The sequence below is a fragment of the Phragmites australis genome, chromosome 13 (genome assembly GCF_958298935.1).
Source record: "Phragmites australis chromosome 13, lpPhrAust1.1, whole genome shotgun sequence".
Taxonomy (NCBI): domain Eukaryota; kingdom Viridiplantae; phylum Streptophyta; class Magnoliopsida; order Poales; family Poaceae; genus Phragmites; species Phragmites australis.
Genome location: NC_084933.1, coordinates 1,560,252 through 1,583,007, shown reverse-complemented (window position 1 = coordinate 1,583,007; position 22,756 = coordinate 1,560,252). Strand labels below are relative to the sequence as shown.

Sequence of the window (22,756 nt, the reverse complement as noted above, 5' to 3'; positions counted from 1 at the left end):
TCATGCCTAGAGGTGAACTCCCTCTCAACCTGTGCGGGTGCAGGCTCGAGAGCAGCCGAAGTGGAAGTAGAGGCTGCAGGACCCTCTGCTGGAGTAGAAGAAGCAGGAGCAAGCCCTGGAGCAGGTGTGGTCGAGGGAAGTAGTGGATCATCCTCGTCATCCGAAAGCTGGAAGATCGCCATCTACAAAGATGCTCTCGCTCATCTCCTGATCACTTGCATACTCAAAGGCAGAATTAGCACAGGGGGTTGATTCATCAAAAGTCACATAACAGGATTCCATGATGGTGTTAGTGTTAAGATTATAAACCCTGTAAGAATGACCATGAAGAGAATACCCTAAGAAAATACCATCGGAATAACGCGACTCAAACTTGTCAAGATTGTCACACTTTAGGATGAAGCAACAACAACCGGAAACTCTTAAATGTGAAACCTTCGGCTTTCTCCCAAAGCGCAACTCATAAGAAGTCAAATTTAAGATCGAGCGTAAGAAAATCCGATTAGAGATGTAGCACGCTGTGCTAATGGCCTCAGCCCAAAATTTCCTGAGAGTCCTATGCTCATCGACCATCGTCCTAGCCATCTCCACCAAAGTCCTGTTCTTTCTCTCAACCACGTCATTCTGCTGAGGAACACGTGGGGCAAAGAATTGATGTTCAATGCCATGTTCAAGGAAGAAAGCATCAAAGAGATAGTTCTTGAACTCAGTGCCATTATCATTGCGAATTGCTTTCAATGCACCAGGAAATCTGTGAACAATCTCAAAGCTAAGCTTCGAAAGTGTGAAAACACTTCATCCTTGCTCAAAAAAAGAAGACCCAAGAGTAGCGAGAGAAATCATTAACAATGACAAGAACATACCACTTCCCACCCGCCGAACGAACCCGAGAAGGACCAACAATGTCCATATAGAGAAGTTCTTCCGGTCGTTCAGTCATCACCAGATTGACTGGTGGGTGAGGAGCGGCAACCATCTTGCCATGCCGACAAGGAGCACACACAAGGTTCTTCTCAAACTTGAGCTTGGGTAATCCTCAGATCAAGCCTAGGGCACTTAAACGAGTAAGCAAATCAAAACTCATATGCCCTAGTCTCCTATGTCACATCCAAAGCTCAGAAGAAGGTTGAGCAAGTAAACACCGAGAAGAACTAGAAGACTCAAAAAATCAGCTCCAAAAACTCTCCCAACTCAAAAAATCTTGCAAATCAAAGCGCCAGAAGAATCAAGAACTCGAGAAGTATTGCGTTTGAAACGCACTTCCAAGTCTTCATCTAGCAACTGAGATACAGAGAGAAGATTGTATCCCAGATACTCCACCAAAGCCACATCTTTAAGAGTGAAACTCTCATTCACCTTTATCATACCTTTAGCTTTCACCCTTCCTTTCCGATCATCCCCGAATGTGATGTACTCGTGTCGCTTCACGAGGGTAAGACTGGAGAACCATGATGAATCTCCGATCATGTGGCGCGAACAACCGGAGTTGATGAGCCACTTGTTCTCCAGGGCTCCGCCTGCCTCTTACACATGAGAAGAATAGAAGGTGGATGGCTTAGTACTGAGGTTAGTCAAAAACCTCCTAGGAATCTAGTACTGGGTTATCCGCCCTGAAGCAGAAACAGTAGGTAACTCAACACTAACACGCTAGGGGTGAGTACCACGATGGGGAAAACGTGGTCCGTCAAAGCGCTGGGACTCAAAGCCTCTTACACGTGGACCAAAACTATATTAGTCATGGTAAAATCCACGCCGGGCAACACCTTTAGGAAAAGACTGAAAAACGCTAGGGACTCATGAGTGAAAGTGAGAAAAAGACTCATGTACACCAACAGAGGAGCGGTACATGTCCCGGGTGCTCCATTCCCACTCACGCCGCTCATCTCTCCTACGGCAAAAATAAAACCCAACCAAGTGACCATCTCTCAGGCAGTAGGTGCAGTGGTAGCGTCTCTTAGAAACTCGATTGTCGGTCACTCGGGGCTCTCTTACAGGCCCTCTCATCTTGGGTTGTGGAGCTCTCTTGGGTTGTGGTGCGGGCTTCTTCTTTGTGGGTTGTGGAATTGGTTTTTTGATGGGTTGTGGTGTGGTATTGATTTTGGACTTCTCAGCATCTAGGGTAGTAGGTGTGGTGAACACAGTCTTACTCTCTCCATTGTAAGCCACTCTCTCAAAACCCAACCAAGAGCTAAACCTGCCTTGTCAGAACACATCTTGGTCTTGGCTCAGATCAAATTCATTTTCCCTTTGCCCTCTGGACACTTCTCCACCAGAGAAAGGAGATACTCATTCTCAGTCAGAATCTTTTGAACTTGCCCTCTAACCCAGCTGAGTTTGTCTTGAAAGATGGTGCAGGTGTAACAATTCGGCTGCACATCCTTAGAACTCCCAGCACTCTCTAATCTAGACTCTAGCTCCTTTAGGCGCTTGTCTTTCAGATCAACATCATTTGGAAGCAAAGGGCAATTTATACAAGCATCTAAGAGAGTAGACCTAGACTCCTCCTCAAGGAGCTTCTTCTCGGCACTCTCAAGCCGACTGGCGACTTGAGTATGCACATTACGAAGCTCAGCAAGTTCAGCCATGACAATCAGGCAACTCTCACACTCCTCAACATCTGACCTTCTTCTTGTTCTTTGCTTGTGGTTCATCCTCCTCCGAGCTATCCTCCTCGCTAGAAGAAGTGTCGATGTCGTTGAGAGCTGCCACAAACGCCCTAGAAGCCACCTTGGCCCCCTTCTTGGCCATCTTATCGCGGTTCTTCTTGAAGAAGGGCTTCTTATTCTTCTTCTTGTGCTTGTTGTAGTCGTGGTCACCGTCCTCCCTCTTCTTGAGCTTGCAGCAGTCCGCCTTGAAGTGGGTAGTGTCACCACACTCAAAGCAGGCACGAGAACCACCCCTCCTCCGGTCTCTGCGGTTGTTGTAGAAACGGGTGAACTTCTTCACAATCGGCGCAAGGTCCTCATCATCCAGCGCGTCCACCTGCTCCTCTGTAACAGAAACCAAGGAAGACAAAGCAAATCCACTCGATGAAGTGTTAGCACAAGAAAAGCCAGTTGCAGACTGATTGCCACCACCAGATCCAGAAACCGACGCCATGTTTCGAGACAGGGGGTTTCCGAGACCGATTCGAGCCACCTTGGCTATCTCGGTGGACTTGAGCTTGCTGAAGAGCTCATCACAAGTCAACGTGTCGTAACTTGGAGACTCTTCAATGCTCGAGATCTTCACTTCCCATATGCTACAGTCAAGAGCATAGAGAAGCTTGATCGCTTTCTCGTGGTCAGAATAGGGCAAAACACCAGTTGATCGAAGATTGCTAACAATCTCATCAAAGCGAGCAAACATTGCATCCAAAGACTCTCTGGGGCCTTACACAAACATTTGGTATTCTTGGTTGTATATTGTCGGTGTATCAGGAACTGGGGGTCCCCGAATCCTGAGGCCAGGTCAGCCATCCGCCACATGGCGCCATCCTGCGGAGTCTCTCCCGTAAGGTGAGAAAAGATCAAGTCCCGGGAGAGGGCGTTCGGGGCCGCAGTCGGTGGCCCCCGAGTACCCCAGTTCCCCGATGATCCACGAAATCTAAGTACCGGGAAGAAAGTGCTCGGGAAGGTGTACGGTGACCCCCGAGCACCCTAGTTCCCCGACGATCAGGAGAGCTAAGCACCGGAAGAAGTGTGCCAGGGGCTGTCAGCGGTGGCCCCTGGGCACCCAAGTATCCCGAGGATTCCCCGAAGAAAGTTCCGGGAGAGAGTGCTCGGGGCTGCATACAGTACCCCCGAGCACTCGGTCCCCCGAGGACAAGAAAGGGCATTCTCGGGAGAGAGTGCTCGGGGAGATGAACAGTACCCCGAGCTCTCGGTACCCCGACGACCCAGAAAGCCCCCTGGCAGAGGCCCCCGAGAGGCCCACCGATGAGGTGTCAGCCAGTCAAAGGCCCGAGGCAGCTCACCTCCAACTGCTCCTGCCGCGCTTAGCGTTAGTTCCTGCCACGTTCTGGCAGAGAGGCGTGGGGTTATTAATTGCACGGGTCCCGTCCCGTGCCATCCGGCCTGTCTCAGGATAACGTCGTGAAGGCCGAGGCGTTCCGTCTGCCGCGCTGCTGTGGCAGGGGAACAAGACAGGGAGGGCACACCGAGCCGCTCTGCGGCTGTCCGGTGGGCCCTCTCCATGGCGTCCGTTGTCAGGCCATTTATGGTGATGGATGACCGGGCGTGTGCCGCATTTTCCACCCCTGGTCACTTCGCCCAGAGGAAATGATGACGCCCTTTCTATTTATGGTGTCTCGGAACTCGCGCCCCCTCTCTCCCGTTCGGGGCACGTTGCTGCCGGCGGGTATTTAGAGCAGCCGACGGCACAGAAGAAAGCAGCTGAATGCACCCGGAAAGGGTATGGAAAAAAGAGAGGACGTACAAGCATAGACAAGAACACAGCACGAGAGAAACACGGCCGAGAAGTGAGCAGCACGAGACAGGCCGAAGAACAGAGAGCCCCAGGCTCTAGGATAGACCAACATTCTTGTAACCAGCAACATCCTTGAGGGACTTCCTCAGGGCATTTATAGTATCCATACAGGAGTAGGGTGTTACGCCCGCGCGCGGCCCGAACCTGTCTAAATTCCGGTGCATTTACTTCTTTTCGCACTAGGTCATTCCACCACCACCGGCAGTTGCATTCACTCCTATTTATTTCTCCGACGAACATACTCAGGATCATCCCCCCGGCTGAATCTCTAAAAAAGGGTCTCTCGGGATCCCTGCAACTTGGCACTAGCCGCCACAGCGAGGACTGCGCTGCCCCAGTGCGTGCACCGTACCCTGTAGCAGCGACCACAAGCATGCATGCCGCCGGTTCGCGCATGGCCCTACTGCGTGGAGAGACAACCTAAAGGAACTCTCCAAGCCATGGAGACAGTGATTTAAGCAAGAGGAAAGAATATTTGGAGCTGTGGTGAGCCAAAGAAGTGCGGTGCTCTTTTGCCCTGTCGCACTTGTGGCGATAATGATTGTGGCAAGCGCTTCCAGGTTTGCCAAAGAAACTTTGGCAGCATAAGCTTAGTAAACAACGAAATACTTGCCTAAGAGCTTGTGGCACGCCTAACCTTAGGCATGGCAACCTTAGGTAAGGAACCAAACATGCCCTTAATGTTATATACTCACCTCAAAACACTCTACGTTATCCGAAATAGTTCGAGACTTCAGATTAATGTTCTATATCTTAAATTTTGCTATATCTCAAATTTCATCCTAGTCCACGTCCATCAAAGAGAACCAGCACAACCTACATGAACTACTGTTGGAGGGCTAATACCGGTGCTCAATATTTCTCATTTTTCACGACTATATTCAAAGCAAATTTGCTTGGGAAATTTGTTTTCTTAGTCTCTACCATGCTCTAGTTCTAAAGTAGTTATGATTATGGTGTTATTTGTTTAGCATTTAAATCTATGTTTTGTTTAATTACTGCAGAAAAGTAATGTGGAGAATCAGAAGGAGCATTTGATTTTGCTACTTGCAAATATTGATATGAGAAAAGGGGGTAATACCCGCAGAAGTGAAATACAGAATCACGTGGTAGATCCTCTCTAAAACTTCCTTTTATGTCACTAAACTTGAATGAATTCAACTTCCTTTGCGCATGATTTTGAGCTCCAATAAATGTGTGATCACAAACTGATTCATGGACTTCTAATGTGACTTGCAGATACATAGTGATATCGTGACATCCTTGACTAGGAAAATTTTCCAAAATTACATCTCTTGGTGCCAATATCTACAGTTGGAGTCAAACATCAAGTAATGTAACAGGTTTTTTGCACATCTGGTGCTCAAAGTCTTCAACCTTGTTAACCGAATTGTTTTTTCACATTACAGAATTCCACATGGCTGCTCCACGCAGCAACCAGAGATTCTTTACATAGGGTTGTATTTGTTGATTTGGGGTGAAGCTTCTAATGTTCGCTTTATGCCTGAGTGTCTTTGCTATATCTTCCATTATGTAAGTGATAATTTTATTTTTTTTATTTGAGGTAGCCTCTATTTGTTATACATGTTACATATATATATCGTCTTTGTGGAATATCCCCATGTTATAATGGGTTCTTTACATATTGTCACTTATATATGTATATATATACTAGGTTATAGCCTTTAGTGAATATAATTTGTTATTTCTAACATGGTATCAGAGCTAGGTCTTCTCCATAACGCAACAACTTGTCCTTAAACCATAGATTTTTTTTCTTTCCTCTTCACCATCGGCTACTCTTCCCTATAGATTTCTCTCGACGGTATTGTAGGTTCGATCGGTGGGGTATTGTTCACCGTTCGTTGCCGTCTCCACGTCACGCGCGCCTACGTGTTCGCCGCCGTTTGCCATTTCTTCGACTGCTGGTCGCAATCTACCGGCTCCCATCATCTTCTACCTTGCCAGCCGCCGCCGCCGTGCTCCTTGTCTGCCTGTCGTCAGCCCTGACGTGTTGCTCGGCTCGCCCATCACCGTCGGTTCTGCTCGGGTTGCCCACAACCGTCTGACGCTAGACCCTGCGCGCCGCCCGACTCACTCATTACCGCCCGATTATGCTTGCCTCTTATGTTCCACCTCATTTTTGGGCTGAGGTGATCTTCACTGCCACATACTTAGTCAATATCCAACCCTCATCTGCTCTTAAGGGTGGGATTCCTTTTGAGCATCTATGTGGACGCCTTCCTGACTACTCTTTTTGGCTGTGTTTATTACGTTCTTCTCACTTCCCATGATCGTTCCAAACTGACTGCTCAATCTGTTTAGTGTGTCTTTCTTGGTTACAGTGTTGAGTATAAAGGTTGTAGGTGCTGGGACCCTGCTGCTCGCCGGATGCGTATTTCTTGGGATGTTACTTTTGACGAGTCATCCCTTCTATCCTAGTACCTCTTCTTCCACTTCTTCAGCATCCTTGGTCGAGCCTCGCTCCTTTCTCACTTTTCCTGCCACACCTGTTCCTGTTTCATATTCTCTTCCCCAGGCACTGTTGGTGCCTTCTCCTGCTGTGCCTTCCACGCCTTTGGCCTCCACGTCACATGATCCACATTCTTATGGTTTTATTGCCTTTTTCCTTTCCACTACACTCGTTCTCATGCTATCTCACATCCTGCTGTTGTCACCTTCTGATGAGCCATCTACTTCCGACGATTTAGTTCCTTCATCTTCTCCTCGCTATTCTCTTTGTGATTGCTATTCGATTCGACCTCTTGATCGCTTTGGTGTTGCTGGTGCTATTCCTGTTAAACTGTCTTACTGTGATGTGGTTGTTCATCAGGAATGGCAGTATGCGATGGCTGAGGAGCTTGTTGCTCTTAAGCGCACCCGCACGTGGGATCTTGTTCCTCACATGTTTGTCCTATCACGTGCAAATGGGTCTACAAGGTCAAGACCCGCTCTATTGGTTCTCTTGAGAGCTATAAGACTCGTCTTGTCGCTCGTGGTTTTCAGCAGGAGAATGGTTGCGACTATAACGGGATTTTTTCTCCGGTAGTCCACATGACCACTGAGCGCACTCTTCTTGCAGTTGCTTCTGTGCGTCAGTGGTCTATTTCCCAGCTTGATGTCAAGAATGCATTTCTTAATGGTGAGTTGTATGAGGAGGTCTATATGCACCCACCGCCAGGGTATTCTGTTCCTGAGGGTATGGTTTATCGTCTTCGTCGCTCTCTCTATGATCTTGAGCAAGCCCCTTGAGCTTGGTTTGAGCAATTTTCTTCTGTGATCATTGCCACTGGGTTTTATGCTAGCACTCATGATCTTGCGCTCTTTGTTCACACTTTCTCTCGTGGTCGGACTCTTTTTCTCTTGGATGTTGATGACATAATTATTACAATAGATGATTCCGAGTATATTGCTTTTGTGAAGGCTCATCTCAATGAGCAGTTTCTTATGACCAATCTTGGTCCTCTTCGCTACTTTCTGGGGATTGAGATTTGTTCTACTTTTGAGGGCTTATTTATGTCCCAAGAGAAGTATATTCAGAATCTTCATCGTGCTTCTCTCACTGTTGTGCACTGTTGAGACTCTCATTGAGCTTAATCTTCAGCTTCGGTCCACTTATGGTGAGCTTCTTGTGGATCCCACCTGCTACCGTCATCTAGTTAGGAGTCTTGTTTACCTTGGTGTCACTCGTCCTGATATTTCTCATGTAGTGCATACTCTCAGTTATTTTGTTTCTGCTTCTACTCAGCTCCACTATAGTCATCTCTTGCATGTTTCGCGCTATCTTCGTGTGATTATTTCTTGTCGTCTTTTTTTTCACACTTCAGTTCGTTACAATTTCGTGCTAATTCTGATACTACTTGTGCCAGTGAACCTTCTGATCGCTGGTCTATTTCTGCCTACTGTGTTTTTCTTGGTGGTTCTCCCATTGCTGGGAAGACTAAAAAGCAGACCACATTTTCTCGTTTTAGTGCAGAGGCTGAGTTGCGACCTATGTCATTGTTGACAGCGGAGCTCACTTGTTATGATGGTTACTTGATAATTTGGTGTTTCTTCTATTGCATCTACTCCTATTTACTCAGACAGTACAAGTACTATAAGTATTGTTTAGAATCCGGTGAAGCGTGAGCTCACCAAGCATATTGGTGTTGATGCTTTTTACACACGGACACAAGTACATGATGGGGTGATTGCTCTTCAGTATGTTCCTTTCAAGCTTCAGTTGGCTGATTTCTTTACCAATGCACAAAGTACAGCTTAGCACATGTTCTATCTCTTCAAACTCAGTGTGGTTGATCCCCAGAAGTTTGATTAGGGTGTTCGATATATATATTGCTCTGTGTAATATCTCCAGGCTATATAGGGATTCTTGCATATTGTCACATATACATGTGTATATATACTGGTCCAGGGCCTCCAGTGAATACAAATTGCTATTCCTAACAATCCTTATAAAAAAGATAGCATATATCCATTACTAGCCAAGCAAGAAATATATCTCTCGCCTCTATTTACTATCTCTCAGCACCTCTAGTTCTCTCATACCAATCAATGTCTATCTTCCCCTTGTAATACCCTAAATTTCATTCAAGCCACTGGTTATACATGTTAACCAAGCTTCATATTAAAAAAATAAGACACATACGTGCTAGTAGCTTAACAAATAAAACGGTATTATCTTTTTGCTGCTCGATTTATTTTTCTGAAATTTGTTGACAAACCATTTTCAGATATATTTCAAAGAATGAATCTGAATGCAACATTTTTTTCTCGTAAACAGACTACTATGCTAATAGTGTAGGCATGACATGAACATGCACTAACTTGTTTATTAATCTTTGTCACACTAAATTCATGATCTAGATGGCAAGAGATTTGTATGGCATCATATCTAACAGAAGGGAAGATTCTTTTGACATATCCTTTCGACGAGAGGGGATTGATGATGTATTTCTACAGTTAATTATTCAACCCATATTCAATGTTATGCAGGAGGTATGTGCTCAGATGTTATATGCTATGTGTCCCATGTTCTTTGGCTGTATTTATTTCTTAAATTTTCATTTGATGCAAAAGGAAGCTGCAATGAGTAAACGCGGTACAACGAGCCACTCAAAGTGGAGAAACTATGATGACCTGAACGAATACTTTTGGTAAGTTGTCCCTATTAGTTCATTATTGACATATTGTGATTTACATATCACTAAGAGCAAAGAAATTTGGTCAAAAGATAGTTTCTAACTGATAATTTTTTTGTCCATAAACCTTCACACTTCCAGGTCGAAGAAATGTTTCGAACAGCTTAAATGGCCAATGGATCTGACAGCCGATTTTTTTGTGGTTCCTACGAAATCTAAAAATGAAACAGAGGTTATCAGTTGATCCTTTGCATAGGCTATATTCGATCTGCAATGCAAGTGTTTTATTTGATTTTACAACATATTCCATCAGACTATCAGAAGATACACAATCAGTTTGTAGGGATTTTAAAAGCTAATTCTTTGGATACATTTCATGCCCTAAAGTCTCTTCTAAATGGTTCCTTCCATGTCTGTTTGGCCGATCCCTGCCTCCTTGTATCTTCGATACGCCTTAGGACTCCGTTATGCATCGGTGTTTCAGGAGGCCTCCATTGGATAAACCCAAATCACCTAAAGCGATGTTGGAGTAGCTTCTCTTCAATCGGTGCCACTCCTACCCTATTACATATATCATCTTTTCTAATTCGATCCTTAACTTTTGGATATGTTTTCTTTCACTAGGTCAACATTCTGATACAATATTGTAGACCTAATTGTTTTCCTATAGAACCTTCCTCTCAGCCTTTGCTGTACCTTTTTGTCACACACGATGATAGAAGCTTGCTGTCATTTCACCCACCAGCTTTTATTCTATGGCTAATGTCTCAATCAATATGGCCATCATTCTATAGCATCGATCCCAAATAACCAAAGATTTCATTCTAAGGCATTATTTGTTCATCTAGATTTACATCATTGTCCTCTGTAACACCATTGAAGTGGCACCTCATATACATGGCTTTAGTCGTATTAAGTCTAAAACCTTTCGATTCCAAAGTCTGTTGTAACAGCCCAAATTCTAAAAAACCAAGAAAATAAAAACTTTTACAAAAAGAATAATTTTTTTGCAAAACAAAAATAAAACTCTAAGTGTATATATGTGCATAGATGCATATATGAGAGTATAGGTGCTATATAAATACATATATACATCGAGGGATATTTTCTTATAAAAGTATATATATATGTGTGTGTGTGTGTATTGATTGTTGATTGTTTATATGAGCTAATATAATGTATACAAGAAGAGTATATGCTGTACAAGTATATGTACATGTATATACTAGTATTTGTTTGAGAGAAAGGAAATAGAAATAGAAAAGGAATAAGTAAATAGGAAAAGGTGTTCTGGGCCGTTTTCCCCTCAGTCAACCTGGCCAGCCCACCTCTCCTCTCTATCCCTCCCTGGGCCGCTCGACCAGCCAACCGTCTCCCCCTCTCTTTTCTCTCTGACCCGCCGGGCCCGCCTATCGGTCTCTCTTTTTCCCTCCTCTCCGTCTCAACTTGGCAGAAGCAGAAGCCGACCGCCGCACATGTGGACGTCATGAGTCCGAGTCGAAGATCGTGCCCAACTGCCAAAACAGATTCGCCGTGGACCCTGGAAGCTCAAGCCCACGTTAGATTCTCGCGAGCTCAACTGCCAATCGCACGGCACCTCAATCAAATTCTCGCGCTTGAGCTAGAGATAAGCCAAGCATCAAAAAAAAGGAAGAATCTAAGGACCATACGCGAGCTTTTGCTCAAGAGATAGGAAGACGAGTTCATTTGAATCATCGGAATAGAGTTTGGACTACCGCCGTCTCCTCTTTTCAAATCCGAGTCGATTAAGAGATAGCAAAGCCACCTGTGTATAAATATGCGACCCCATAGCCTCCTCAGGGCATTGCGCACCTTTTGCCTAGCTCACCGTGCCCTTAGCGCACCCAGAACCCCATCTCCGGTGAGAGTCGAAGCTTCAAGCCAGCGCTCACCATCGCTAGCTTCACTCGCGCATCGCCGACGTCAACCCGTAGCCCAGCCGTGTTCGCCGTGAGCTCCAACGTTGATCAATGAGGTTGCCCCTGGGAGTAGAGATAGCTTCTCCCTGGGGCTGCGTAGCGTAGAACTAGGGTGGAGACCAGATCACAAAACCTAGAGCTCTGATGCCCTATTAACTTTGTATAGATTGTACAAATGATGGATGGATACATTGAAACCCAATGGACACTACATAAAGATGTACATGAGGGCAACCCTAGGATTACGAGATTACTCTAATACCCTTTGACTATTATACCCTTAACAAAAACTACGGCTGAAGGTTGACCCTTGATGTAGTCCTATCTTAACGAGGAAGTCATCAGTCTCACTATCACATGTTCGAACATGAATCACAAAGTCATCATACATACCCTTGACGAGAGTAATGTACTTTGTTGGGACTCATGTTTTTCTAGCTCCCACCACATAACCTTCCTTGCTCTTTTTTTCATTCCATTCGCTTTCTGCAAGTCAATGAACACAGTGTGTATATTCTTCTTCTACTCACTATCCCTCCACAAGCCATCATTTCAAGAAAATCGCTTCCGTTGTCAACATCCCAGGCATAAAACCAAATTTGTTTCTTGTAATGCTTGCTGTTCTTCTTAGATGATGCTTGATTATTCTCTCTAAAGCATTTCCACACGTCAATAGGATATTATCAGGGCCTAACACCTTGCATTTTTCTTCTTTTTCAAATCTCCTTGACCTCTGACTCCTAAATGTTCCAAACAGAAACACCTATTGGTGGCATCATAAGAGTCACCTAAATCATAGTGCTCTCATTCTCACCATTGAACAAGTTGTCAATGTACTATCTCCATCCATCCATTCTTGATCTCATCGTCTCTCACGAGGAGTCGGTTTGTTTGATCCTTTATTCTTTTTAGTTGGTCTAAGTCCCTCGTCTTCCTCTCGTGAATTCAGTCATCTTATCGATGCCTTTTCCGCCTTCTTTTATACCTAGCCTTTGGTACATATTGTCATAGGTTCGACACCTTGCTTCACTCATGGCTCTCTTTGCATCACTTTTGACTTTTTGTATTTCTCCATGTTTTTTGCACTTGTGTCGTGGTGCACGCGCTTTTAGCATTCTCTCTAGTCCTTGATTACGACCCTCTTATTTATCTTAACCCACCAATCACTGAACACCGTATCTTCAGGCTGTGGCAAGAAGTCAGTGAGACCAAACCGCCTAAATAAGAAGAACCATACCTGTCCCCAAAAAATGCAGGAGATCAGGATATGCTGAATAGATTCATCTTCCTGGTCGCATAGCAGACAACGCTCTGGATGCTGCAGTCCCCTACGGGCTAAGCGATCCGCCGTCCAACAACGATTGTGGACTGCTAGAGAAAAAATTGACACCGCTTCAGAGCCTAGGACTTTTTGAGGGGGGAAATATAGTAGGGGAGGCCCCTACTGCGCATTTTATTATTATAAAGGGGGGGGGGGGTGAACAAGGGAACTGTATAGTTAATAGGTAGGGGAGAAGGCATGCAACAAGCAACCAAAATAAAAAAAGATACACAAGCTAGTTAATCATGCTAAGCCATAGTGAAATTGGAGATCTGAGGTTGTGGTTGACCCTATGGAGCTGAAGGTTAACTTCATCCTCAAAAGCTTTTCTCCATTCTTGTAAAGTAGGCCTAATTTTCTGGAATATTAAGCCATTTCGCTGTTTCCAGATATGCCAAGCTGCAATAGTGAAGACTTCCATGAAGAAAGGCAATTGAAAGTCTGTTCTAGCCTTTGTCATCATAGAGAAGAGCCCAGGACATCCATATGAGTTTCCATGGCTCGAAAAGGATGGCCCCATTGAAGGAGTTATAAGCCAATTTTGCTGAATATTGGCCTGATTTTGATTGCCTCCATCGATCATCTTGGATGCCTGGTTGTAAGACGACATCAGTTAATAAATCCCATACATCAAGGTACTCTGCAAGAGCTGCAATAGTAAGAGCACCTCGAATATCTTGAACCCAGCGGTGATCTGGCATGGCCTCCTGGATAGTGCGCTTGTTGGTCCGTCGTTGGGAACAAGGGAAAACAAATGAAGGGCAAAGTCCGCGATTGCCTTTTTGTGAAGCCACCTGTCAATCCAAAACAAGGTGTTGCATCCATTACCCACCCTGGAAACTATCGAGATGGAGAAGAGCACCTTGACATTAGCATGAACTGGCACAATGAAAGCCGCCTAAGGCTTGTCTAGTTGTGTTTTTTGCATCCATAACCAACGCATTCTCAATGCCCAGTCGAATGTCTTGAGATCTTGAATACCAAGACCACCCAGCTTACGAGGCCAGAAAACTTTTGGCCAAGCAATCAAACAATGTCCTCCATTTGCTTGTTTCCTTCCTCTTCATAGATAACCACGATGGATTTTGTCGATCGCTCTCAACGTCCAAGGTGGGAGGTCCATAGCTATAGCATGATACACTGTCATAGAAGTAAGGACGAACTGAACCAAAGTCGACCTTCCATCCTGTGTCATTAATGTTGCCTTCCAACATGGGAGTTGGTAGGCAATTCTATCAATGATAGGCTGAATTTGAGCTCTTATCCATTTCTTGATAGATAGAGGTAAACCAAGATACTTGCACGAAAACTCCTTGATTTCACAAGGGAGGCGATCATGAATCAGGCTGAGCTCATCTATCGAACACTGGATTGGTGTGACACTACTTTTCTAGATGTTAGTCTTGAGACCAAACGCCATGTCTAACACTTGTAAGATGTCCAATATCATTCCCATGTCCTCCACAACCGACCGAAGGAATAAGACCACATCATCGACGTACAAAGACACACGATGTCGAATGTTCCAATTGGCCAGGGGCCGGAGAAGACCTTCTTTGCTAGCCTTATGAATTAAGCCATTAAGTACAACCATCACCAGAATAAATAGCATTGGTGATAATGAATCCCCTTGGCGCAGGCCACGCCGGTGTTGAATCTCATCTCTAGGGGTGCCATTGAGGAGAACTTTGGTAAAAGAAATGGCCAACAACCCAGAAATCATATCACGCCAAACCGGGCCAAATCCGAGGCTGCGAAGAACATCTAGCAAGAACGACCACTAAAACGGAGTCGAAGGCTTTGGAAACAACAAGTTTTAAGAGGATCCGGGGTTGCTTCTATTGGTGCAAGAACTGTGCAGTCTGCTGGTCCAATAAAAAATTGTTAGGATGAGGTGATTGCTCTTCAATGTGTTCCTTCCAAACTTTAGTTGGCTGATTTCTTCATAAAGACACAGAGTATAGCTCAACACTAGTTCTATCTCTCCAAACTCAGTGTGATTGATCCTTCATTAGTTTGAGAGGGGGGGGGGGGTGTTAGATATTTTGGGTTTGAATCACTCAATCCCTCTAAATGTTGGAACCGAATCACTCGATTCCACTCTTTGCTCTCTCTATCTTGAATCACACAAGAACGGAATCTCTTTGCTCTCTCTATCTTGAATCACACAAGAACACAAGAGAACAAGTGACTCAATATCTCATACTATATTGATCTAGCACAACACCACTTGTTATACATTGAACTCATAGTTTCTCACTACAAGCTTACTATTTGGATGAAGCTCAGGAGAGATCCTCACACCGAGCTTCCACCTAGGTGTACTCTGCACACCACTACTCGGAGCTTCACACTACTACTTTTTTTCTTACTCTCTAGGGGGTTCACCCCATATTTATAGCCATAACAGCCGGCACTGTTGCTACAGTACGTCATTTTGCTACAGTTCGACATACTATTGCAGCTGTGATCTAAGTGCTGACCTCTACCACAGTAATCGAATTACTGTTCTCTATAGTGCGACACATGTCTGCTACAGTACACACAAGGATTATTACTAACAATCTCCCCCTAAGCCTTGTGTGTCACCTTGCCGCAACTTCACACCGGGGCCTTCTCCTAGCGAACTCATACCACCATTGCCTAGTAACAGCTTCACACCATCACTTTTGAGGTAGTAGCTTCACACTGCCCTTGTTGTTGGCTTCACACCACCACAATAACATAGCAGCTTCACAATGCCCTTGTTGTTGGCTTCACACCAACCCTACCTCGTAGTAGTTTCACACCACCACCTCCATGAACACAGCTTCACGTCGCCACCTCCATGGCTCCATGAACACAGCTTCACACCAACGTTCATGGACTCTACCCAAGAGCTACAGCAGTGTTGCCTCAATCATCAATAAGGCAAGCTCATCATCATCTTGTGCCTTAACAAGAAGTGCCTTTTCTTTCTTTTTCTCAAAACACTCGTAGGCGTAGTGGCTGAACTCCTAACACTTGTAGCACTGGATCTTTGACTTGTCCCGATGCTTCTTCTTGTTACACTGCCGGAGCATTCACTACTCCTCTTCTCTTTGGTAGCTTTGGCCTCCCACTCAGCATGCAAGAGCAGTAGGTGCTCTCCTTCCTTGTCACGCATGCGACCCTTTAAAGACTCCTCATACGTCCTCAAGCGTTCGACGGCCTCCATCATTGACATCTTCGTCATGGCACCCCATTGCTCAATGGTGCTAACAATGTGTAGAAACTTGTTGGGGATAGAGCGCAAGAGCTTCTCCTCGATAGTGCTCTCCTCCATCTTAGTGGCGAGAGAACGTATCTCGTTTACCATAGTGGTAAGCTTCAAGGCGTACTTGCTGATCGTCTCCAATTCACCCATGTACATACCTTCAAGCTCTCTGTTGAGAGTTTGTACACACACCTTTCTGACGCGATCTTCACCAATGTGCATCTCCTTGAGAGCGTCCCAAGCCTTCTTTGTTGTCTCCTTCTCAGAGATAGAGGGCAGCGAGAGCCATCTAGTCTTTCTTCTCATCGACCAGTTCTTTGCCCCTCTATCGCCTCCCAAACTCCTTGTGCACGCATGAAGATCTTCATCTTCACCGCCCATACCCCGTAATTGCTCTTAGTGAGCATAATGGTCGATACCTTCAGTGTGGTACCACTTCCAGATGTTCCCTCCAGTGACTCGTCACGAGCCATGGTCTTGGACAACCACAATCCTAAGCTCTCTCGGACAGAACCTCGGGCTCCTCTCTCGACTCTGAACCTAAAGCTCTGATACCATTTGTTGGGATTGAATCACTCAATCCCTCTAAATGTTGGAACTGAAGCACTCGATTCCACTCTTTACTCTCTCTATCTTGAGTCACACAAGCACACAAGAGAACAAGTGGCTCAATATCTCGTACTATATTGATCTAGCACAACATCACTTGTTATACATTGAACTCATAGCTTCTCACTACATGCTTACTATTTGGATGAAACTTAGGAGAGATCCTCACACTGAGCTTCCACCCGGGTATACTCTGCACACCATTACTCGTAGCTTCACACTACTATACACTACTACTTTTTTTTCTTACTCTCTAGGGGTCACCTCTTATTTATAGCCATAACAGTCATCACTGGTGCTACAGCAATGATCTAAGCGCTACGGTCTGCTGCAGTAATCGAATTAGTGTTTGCCACAGTGCCAACACTTGTCTGCTACAATACACGTAACGATTATTATTAACAAGATATATATACCTCTGTGTAATATCCCTAAAGTATAAGAGGTTCTTTGCATATTGTATTATATTCATGTATATATATTAGTTCAAGGTCTTCAGAGGATACAAGCTGCTATCGCCACTGATGATGCAGTGAACGGGTGGCGATAGGACCAGTGATGAGCCTGTTAGGCAAGCATCATATTAAAGGGGTTTGGCGCTCTCTTTTCAAGTGAAGGGAATAGCAGAAATCCTTCCCTTTCCCCTTTCTCTTGCGCTACACCTGCCTCTTCCCTGGCCGTGACATGGTGCCTACGTGCTACCATGGTCCGGGACCCTGGCCTCCAGTCTCTCGTCGCAACCTTTTCCACTTAGCCCACAATATCCACTGTATGACCCCAGGGCATAATAGTGTTTTTGCAGCTTGATTGTTGTATCTATCCACTGTATGACCCCAGGGCATAATAGTGTTTTTGCAGCTTGATTGTTGTATCCTTGGCCCTTGCAGTAACATTAGGAGAAATGTAGTAACCAATGGATGGTACAGGCGATGGTACAGGCAGTAACTAGAAATAGCTGAAGGAAAGTACAATAACGTGACACGAAGGCTCGTTACTGCACTTTCTCTGCGCGTTGGGTGGGGGTGGGTACCATTCTCTTTGGAAGATCGGGAGCTGTACAATAGTACTCATTGTTATTAGCAGTAATATAATTTTCATAAGGATCCTCTATTGTTTCCCTAAAAAATCAGTGGCAATGCTGTTGATCGCTACCCGATTTTATTTAGTTAAGTTACGAAGAACGGTTTTGAACACGTCAGATTATTTTCGGGGGATGTCAAACTAACTGATTTGCATTCTTTTTGCGAGGATTAATTGATGTAGTTATGTGCCTACTCTTGATACTTACTTTTGGGGGAATGACAAAGCCTACTTATTCAGTTAAATGTCCCTGTCTGAAACATTCACATGTGATGTGTCCCTCCCGAAATGCATATAACTCTGTTATTGTCCAAAACCAGAAAATAAAAAGGAACACACCTAGCCCCTTTCTTACATATCATTTCCTTTTCCTTTTCCTTTTCCTCTACCCTTTCTTTTTCTATCTGGCTTGTCGAGCTCCATCCGCTTGTTGCTGTTCTGTTTTCCACAGTTGCCCACCAGTTATTAGTTGTTACCACTTGTGCACTTCTGTTGTCGTTACTTCATGCTGGCTGTCCCTGTGCACTGATTGCCACTCATTGGGGTGATCTAAACCAAATGTTTCATTTGATATTGCCACTGTGGATGTTCAGCTTGGCTCATTGGTGCAATTTGGGGGGAAAAGGGGAAAGAATATTTTGTTTCCCCTTTTATCAGTGGAGTTGTACATGTAATCTATAGTCCGGTTGGACCTGAATGCATTTGCATTCAATGGATTATATGCATGTTCCTGAAGCAATCAAAATTAAGTATGTCTGGTAAGATAATATACCTAACTTTATTTATATGCAGAAACATGCTAATGATGTTCGCAGATGGAGGATACCCAAAACCAATTTTGTTGAGCATCGTAGTTTTTTTCTCCTATTGAGAAGTTTTGATCGAATGTGGACTTTCTTTATATTAGCTTTCCAGGTATAACCATTGATCTTTGTCCTTGAGTGAAAGTGTTATGTCTTATCTTTACCTGTCATGTCGTGTGTTTCTTTTCTTGCAGGCCATGGTAATCATTGCCTGGAACCCTTCTGGATCTCTATATACTATTTTTGAACCAACTGTTTTCAGAAATGTTGTGACAATATTCATAACATATGCATTTCTTAACTTCCTTCAAGGTACATTTGTAGTTGGACTCGGAAACTTTATGCATATTATAACCTTATTTAGGCTCTATTTGTGGTTGTTCTGCTGTGCTTATTTCTAAAGCTGCTGTCAAAAAGTAGTTATGAGCAGTCTATGATTCGGTTAGTGAACCTGATTTATGTTGGATGAACCATTTTCCCCAAGCAGTTATTTTCATCTCCTATCTAGAACATGATAATTATCCACGTGTAGCTTGATTGAGAAACAAACAGCTATCCAAACACTTATGTATCTAAAAGTGGTTCAACCAAATGAGATTATCGTAATTTACTACATTCTTAATTGAACCTTAGTTTTTTTCTTCTTCCAAAACTATAAGCAAGTTTTTCTCAATATAGATTTATATATGGCATCTCAATAGAAAATATTTTCTAATTGTGCACAATTTCTCAAATTGCTCTCTTCAACTTTTTCAGCCACGTTTGAGATAATTCTTAACTGGAAGGCTTGGAAGAGTCTGGAGTGCTCAGAGATAGTGCGATATATCCTGAAATTTGTTATAGCTCTTGCTTGGTTGATAATTCTTCCAACAACATACATAAGTTCTATTCAAAATCCCACAGGCCTTGTCAAGTTCTTCGGCAGTTGGATTGGAAATTCGCAGAGTGAATCTATATATAATTTTGCAGTTGCTCTTTACATGTTACCGAACATATTCAATGCCTTGTTTTTTATATTTCTACCATTTCGAAGGGCATTGGAGCGCTCAAATTCTCGCATTGTTAGGTTTCTTTTGTGGTGGTCTCAGGTAATATTTTGCTGGACCTATGTAAATAAGTTATTAGCAGAATAGTTTGCAGCTGTTAGTTCTCACACTTACTTTTATTAATCAGCCAAAGTTATATGTTGCCCGAGGCATGTACGAGGACACATGTTCACTTCTTAAGTAAGTCATACATTTTCTTGTTACCTAAGTTTTCCGTCTTTATTATCTTTGTCCAAAACAATCGATTTTTCTTCATAAAATAGGTACATATTATTCTGGACTATATTGCTCATATGCAAGCTCGCCTTCAGCTTTTATGTTGAGGTTGGTATAATCTATGCATTATATTTTTTGACTAGTTAAAGTATCTATTATGGACAGAAGGCACCAGTATACTAGGAGGTCGCAGCCACTAGGGGGCTGCCAAATTTTTTGGCATGTGTTGTCCTTCAGCTAGGATGATTAACTGTTGTTATTTTGTTAGCATTATCCATCGTTATTTGTAGTTGTTAGGTCGTTAGGGGCAAGAGCTGGCCTACGGCTGTAAGCCATTAAAAGGTAGGAACGAGAATGATTTAGTCTAATCTCCTGCCCCTGATTCTCTCTCCCTCTCTTTGTGCACCCTACGATTTCTCCTTCTCTAATCGAGCTACCTTTCTAACGTTAGCCCATAACAACTTGGTATCATAGCTAATCACCATGGTCTATGATGTTGAGCTATTCGAGATGGCCACACTAGATGTTCTTCATGAGCTCAAGATTGTGATCAAAGTGTGGTGGGAGGCACAATGTGTTGCGCCAACCCTGCAACTCCAGAACGAGCTGTTTGTTGAAGAGGGGTGAAGTGTTGTGGCCAGAAGGCACTAGCTGACTATGATGTGACAGCTGGCTAGGAGGCAGTGTCAAATTGTTCGGCATGTGTTATCCATTTGTTGGGGGTCGTTATTAAGGACCCCCGACGGTCCCTTGGCTTAATTAGCTCAGCCTCCCAAAGGCTCGGTCTATCAAAGCCTCCGCCTTTTGAAGCCCGACCTTTCGGAGCTTAGCCTCCCGAAGGCTCGGTCTCCAAGGCTTCAGCCTCTCAAAGCCCTGGCCTTCTGAAGCTCAGCCTCCCAAAGGCTTGGCCTCCCAAAACCTCGGCCTCCCACTGCCCAGGCTGGCTTCCCGGAGGTTACTAGGCGAGTCACCAGGCCTCGGGAAAAATCTACAAGAAGGGAAGAACCAGTCGTACTTTGTTTGCGAGGAAGTGACCGACATTAAAAGCCTAGGCTGATGGGAGCCATTCTGGCACCCTGGCGTGATGAGGGCTATCCTAACACCCCTAATAGTGCGGCACAGGGCCGCAATTGGCGACCGGCTCGCCCTCTTCAAGGGGCAGGCACCACGATAATTATCATGGTAGATATTTATCTCCCGACATGATAGAAGGTAGTTATCCGGGATAAGATCTAGTAATTTAGCTGGATCCCGGATATTTGTACATTATGATAACTTGTACGGCAAACTACGCATGACCCTATAAATAGGAGACTATGGTCCTCTGGAAGAAGAAGGGAAAAAAAGGAGAACCCAACAAAACGTCAAAAACAGAAACACACCATAGCAAACGCTGTGATACTCCCCTCCCAAAGTGAAACATTTTTCTATCATCAATATATTCGTGGTGTTCCTTCCTCTCAAATTTCGTCTCCAAGCTTGAGTCTACTCCTTAGAAGAAACTCTCGCCATACTTGCTGGGGCAAGACAAACTCTTACTCCAACAGCGCGCCGTCCGTGGGGACTCGAACACAGAAGTGCTAAGAAAGGTAGGATGCCACCCAAGAAAAAGATCACCAAGGCCGCATCGGTAGCAGTCGGCCCCCAGTCACGCCTTTGCGGCAGTCCAGCCAGCTATACGCGACCGGCACCGACAATGCCCCCCTAGCCAGGGGAACAGGAACCTTACGGCCACCACCGACCCAGCCATAACTACAGGCAAGGGCAACACCGAAGGGTTCTCTACCCCGGAAACCTAGCAGCAGCAAGACAAGGTCCCCGCTGCGCCCCTAGGGGTTGCGGCTGGCGCTGCCACTGGAAACACCGCTCCGCCCAAGCGGCAATCACGCTTGGTGGCACTCCTAGTGCAGATGGAGGAGCTACGGACGGCCCTAAAGATCGAGCATGAAGCTGCCCACACCTTTGCTGCCGCTCCCGGGACGGCTGGCACATTTTCGACCTAACCTCCATGAACAGGTGAGCCCCTGGGCGCAAGGACACGACCCTTTCGGTCCCTGGAGCCCTGGGGCCGGCATCGTGAGGACCCCCTGGAGGACCAAAACTCTCACCTGCGGGCTGACCTGCAGGCCACGCCCTTCCCAGAAGGTTTTCGGACCCCAAAGTTGCCCAAATTTAAAGGTGATTCAGACCCCGACGAGTTCGCCCAATCCTACACCCTAGCCATAGAGGCCAGTGGGGGCGGATCGGCCACCATGGCTAAATGCTTCCCCCTCACCTTAGAAGGGATGTCCATACGCTGGTTCTAGACGCTGGACCCTGGCACCATTCACACTTAGTCCCAACTCCGAGACCTCTTCCGCAACAACTTTCAGGGTACCTTCATTGAACCAGTAACCTCCGGCAGCCTATTCCCTATCAGGCAGGGGCCAGACAAAACCCTCCGGGACTACTTTCGAAGGTTCTCCTCGACCAAAGCCCAGATTAGGGGCATATTGGACTCTTCGGTCATCGATGTTGCAAGCCAGGGCCTGGCCGAAGGCCCCCTGTATTATCGACTAAACTAGGGCCCAATAGGCACGGTAGAAATCCTCATGAGCAAGTTTGAGGAATATGCGTGGGCAGAGGAGGAAAAGCTCTGCTGGGGGCGCTCACAAGCTGGCGAAGCTTCCCGTGCCAATACCGAGAGACCACACTCTCAGGCCGGATCGTCACATGCCCTTGTTCCCCCGATAAAAAGGAGCTTCGAGGAGGCCCTTACCGCCGGGTCCCAAAGGGGGCGGCAAGGGCAACGCCGAAACGTCACCAATATCTGCCTAAGCCGTGGGGCTCCAAACCAAGCCACCCCAGGGGACGTGGCCGAGGATGCTCCGAAGGCCCCCCGGAGCGAAGCCACGCCGCAAA

General features: G+C 45.3%; 1 protein-coding gene across 1 annotated transcript in view; it reads left to right on the top strand.

The window, feature by feature from the left end:
• LOC133888354 (callose synthase 7-like) overlaps window positions 1–22,756 on the top strand; it is a 64,390-nt gene that overhangs the window by 8,598 nt on the left and 33,036 nt on the right. The window contains exons 7-17 of the mRNA XM_062328561.1: window positions 5,472–5,576; window positions 5,707–5,798; window positions 5,877–6,000; window positions 9,331–9,462; window positions 9,544–9,620; window positions 9,747–9,837; window positions 18,583–18,705; window positions 18,788–18,905; window positions 19,350–19,681; window positions 19,767–19,819; window positions 19,903–19,963. Of these exons, the coding sequence (XP_062184545.1) occupies window positions 5,472–5,576; window positions 5,707–5,798; window positions 5,877–6,000; window positions 9,331–9,462; window positions 9,544–9,620; window positions 9,747–9,837; window positions 18,583–18,705; window positions 18,788–18,905; window positions 19,350–19,681; window positions 19,767–19,819; window positions 19,903–19,963 (1,308 nt within the window). The remainder of the gene's footprint in view (window positions 1–5,471; window positions 5,577–5,706; window positions 5,799–5,876; window positions 6,001–9,330; window positions 9,463–9,543; window positions 9,621–9,746; window positions 9,838–18,582; window positions 18,706–18,787; window positions 18,906–19,349; window positions 19,682–19,766; window positions 19,820–19,902; window positions 19,964–22,756) is intronic.